At 43.7% G+C, this 1,925-nt stretch overlaps 1 protein-coding gene across 1 annotated transcript; it reads left to right on the plus strand.

The window, feature by feature from the left end:
* Positions 1 to 524: 524 nt before the first annotated feature.
* On the plus strand, positions 525 to 1,121 carry LOC119379125 (uncharacterized). The gene has a single exon (XM_037648347.2). The coding sequence runs from the start codon at positions 558 to 560 to the stop codon at positions 1,119 to 1,121; it is 564 nt and encodes a 187-aa protein (XP_037504275.2). The 5' UTR covers positions 525 to 557.
* Positions 1,122 to 1,925: the final 804 nt, after the last annotated feature.

Below are 1,925 nucleotides of genomic sequence, written 5' to 3' on the forward strand. Positions count from 1 at the left end.
GACAGTTGCTAGTATATTATAATGAAAAGTCTGCTCGGATGATCAGGCATATGCACTTTGTTATCTTTATCTTTCTACAGGAATTTTCCAGTGGGCCTTCGGCACAACACATCAGTGAAGAGACTACAACGTTGTATTCTACACAAGAAAGAGAAGCTGTGGATGCCCTCATTGAACTAGCATCAGGGTTTCGCAACACCAAATCGGCAGCAGTGCAAGTTCAATCAGGAGAATTGGGCCATAAATTTATAGACACAGTTAACAACACAAACGTCAACACATTCACAGGCCTGTCATCAATCGAAATATTGACTGCTCTTGAAGGCTGCTTCACGAAAGTGCGACCTCTGTCTCAAAAGCACCATATGAAAAGCAAGGAAAGGGTTGTGCTCACACTTTTGAAGCTCAAGCACAACGTCTCAAATGCATTCTTGGCGCATTTGTTTAATTGCTCGCCACAGCAGTGTGGAAGCATCATTGCGGACACTATACAAGTGTTGGCTGGTATTCTTAAAGGAGTTGTGTGCCTGCCACCAAAAGAGGAGATTGTTGAACATATGCCGAAATCCTTCAGGAATTTTAGTAATGTCAGAGTGGTGGTTGACTGTACTGAAATTCCCGTAGGTCAGCCAAGCTGTCTCCGGTGTGCAATTCAGTCCTATTCTTATTATAAGAAAACTTTTACGGCTAAATACATGATTTCTGTGACACCAGCTGGGCTGATCGCTCATATCAGTGATGGTTATGGGGGAAGGGCATCAGATAAAGCAATTTTTGAGCAGAGTGGGCTTATTAGCCTCTTGGATCCAATATCCGATGCAGTAATGGCTGATCGCGGCTTTTTGATCGACAGCATTTGTGCAGACCACCTTGTTGAACTCATCAGGCCACCATTCAAAAAAAAGCAAACGCAGCTGTCCAAAGGCGATGCACTGCGCACACAAAAAATTGCGTCTGCCCGTGTACACGTTGAACGAGTGATCCAGCGGCTCAAGCTTTTCAAGATACTAACCACCAGAGTTCCTTGGGGCATGATAGGACAGCTGGATGATATAATGGTGGTAGTCGCAGGAATTACTAACCTCTCACCGCCCATAATTGCAGAGCATAGATTTTTGTGAGGAAATGTCTACATACCCTGCATAAATGAAAAACCATTAGACATGGGTGTCGCTGGAGCCAACACTTCGACAGGTGGTCTTGTCTTTTTCGAGGCAGCAACCGCCTGCATTAGAGCGTTCTTGTGTATGCTTCATACACACTAAGGTAGGCGGTAGCTGCTTTGAAAAAGACAACACCACTTGTCGAAGTGTGTGCTCCAGCGACACTCCTTGTCCAATGATTTTTCATCTTGTCAAGCTTCCACCTTCCCTTGAGCTTCTGCCTTATCAACTAAGTGCATGCTATGGTCATTGTTTATGTACAGCGTATTCTGAATGTGACTGAATTAATAAACAGCATGCCTCAGTCAAGCGAATTTCAAGTGTGATTTGCACCACCATAGGCCATATGACAATAAGCTGATAGAAAATATATGCTAGGGTGGACAACTGGGCGTGTTGGTATTGCATGATCCAAGGTAAAAGGTGCGAAGATGACGACGGACAAGAGAGAGACACACACAGGGTGTCACTTCCCGGAGTAAACATTGTTGGAAGTGGCGTCCTGTGTGTGCGTCTCTTTTCCATTGTCATCTTTGCACCTTTTACCTCAGATCAGAAAATAAATGTTACATCCATACAAGCAGAAATGCTGATATTTTGCATAGCAGTGATACACTTGGTGCAGTTGTGGCTACAGCATTGCTTTATTGAGTGTCACTTTCTAACTAACATTCAAGTATAGCAGCCAGACTGTGACAGCAGAATGAAAAGCATCCATGTAGTAAAACTTGTACATTGGCACTTCTATTGAATCACACTTTG

The sequence above is a fragment of the Rhipicephalus sanguineus genome, chromosome 1 (assembly GCF_013339695.2).
Source record: "Rhipicephalus sanguineus isolate Rsan-2018 chromosome 1, BIME_Rsan_1.4, whole genome shotgun sequence".
Taxonomy (NCBI): Eukaryota; Metazoa; Arthropoda; class Arachnida; order Ixodida; family Ixodidae; genus Rhipicephalus; species Rhipicephalus sanguineus.

What these genes read in the sequence shown, in the direction of transcription:
- LOC119379125 (XM_037648347.2), top strand. Translation starts at nt 558, where the DNA reads ATGCCGAAATCCTTCAGGAATTTTAGTAATGTCAGAGTGGTGGTTGAC.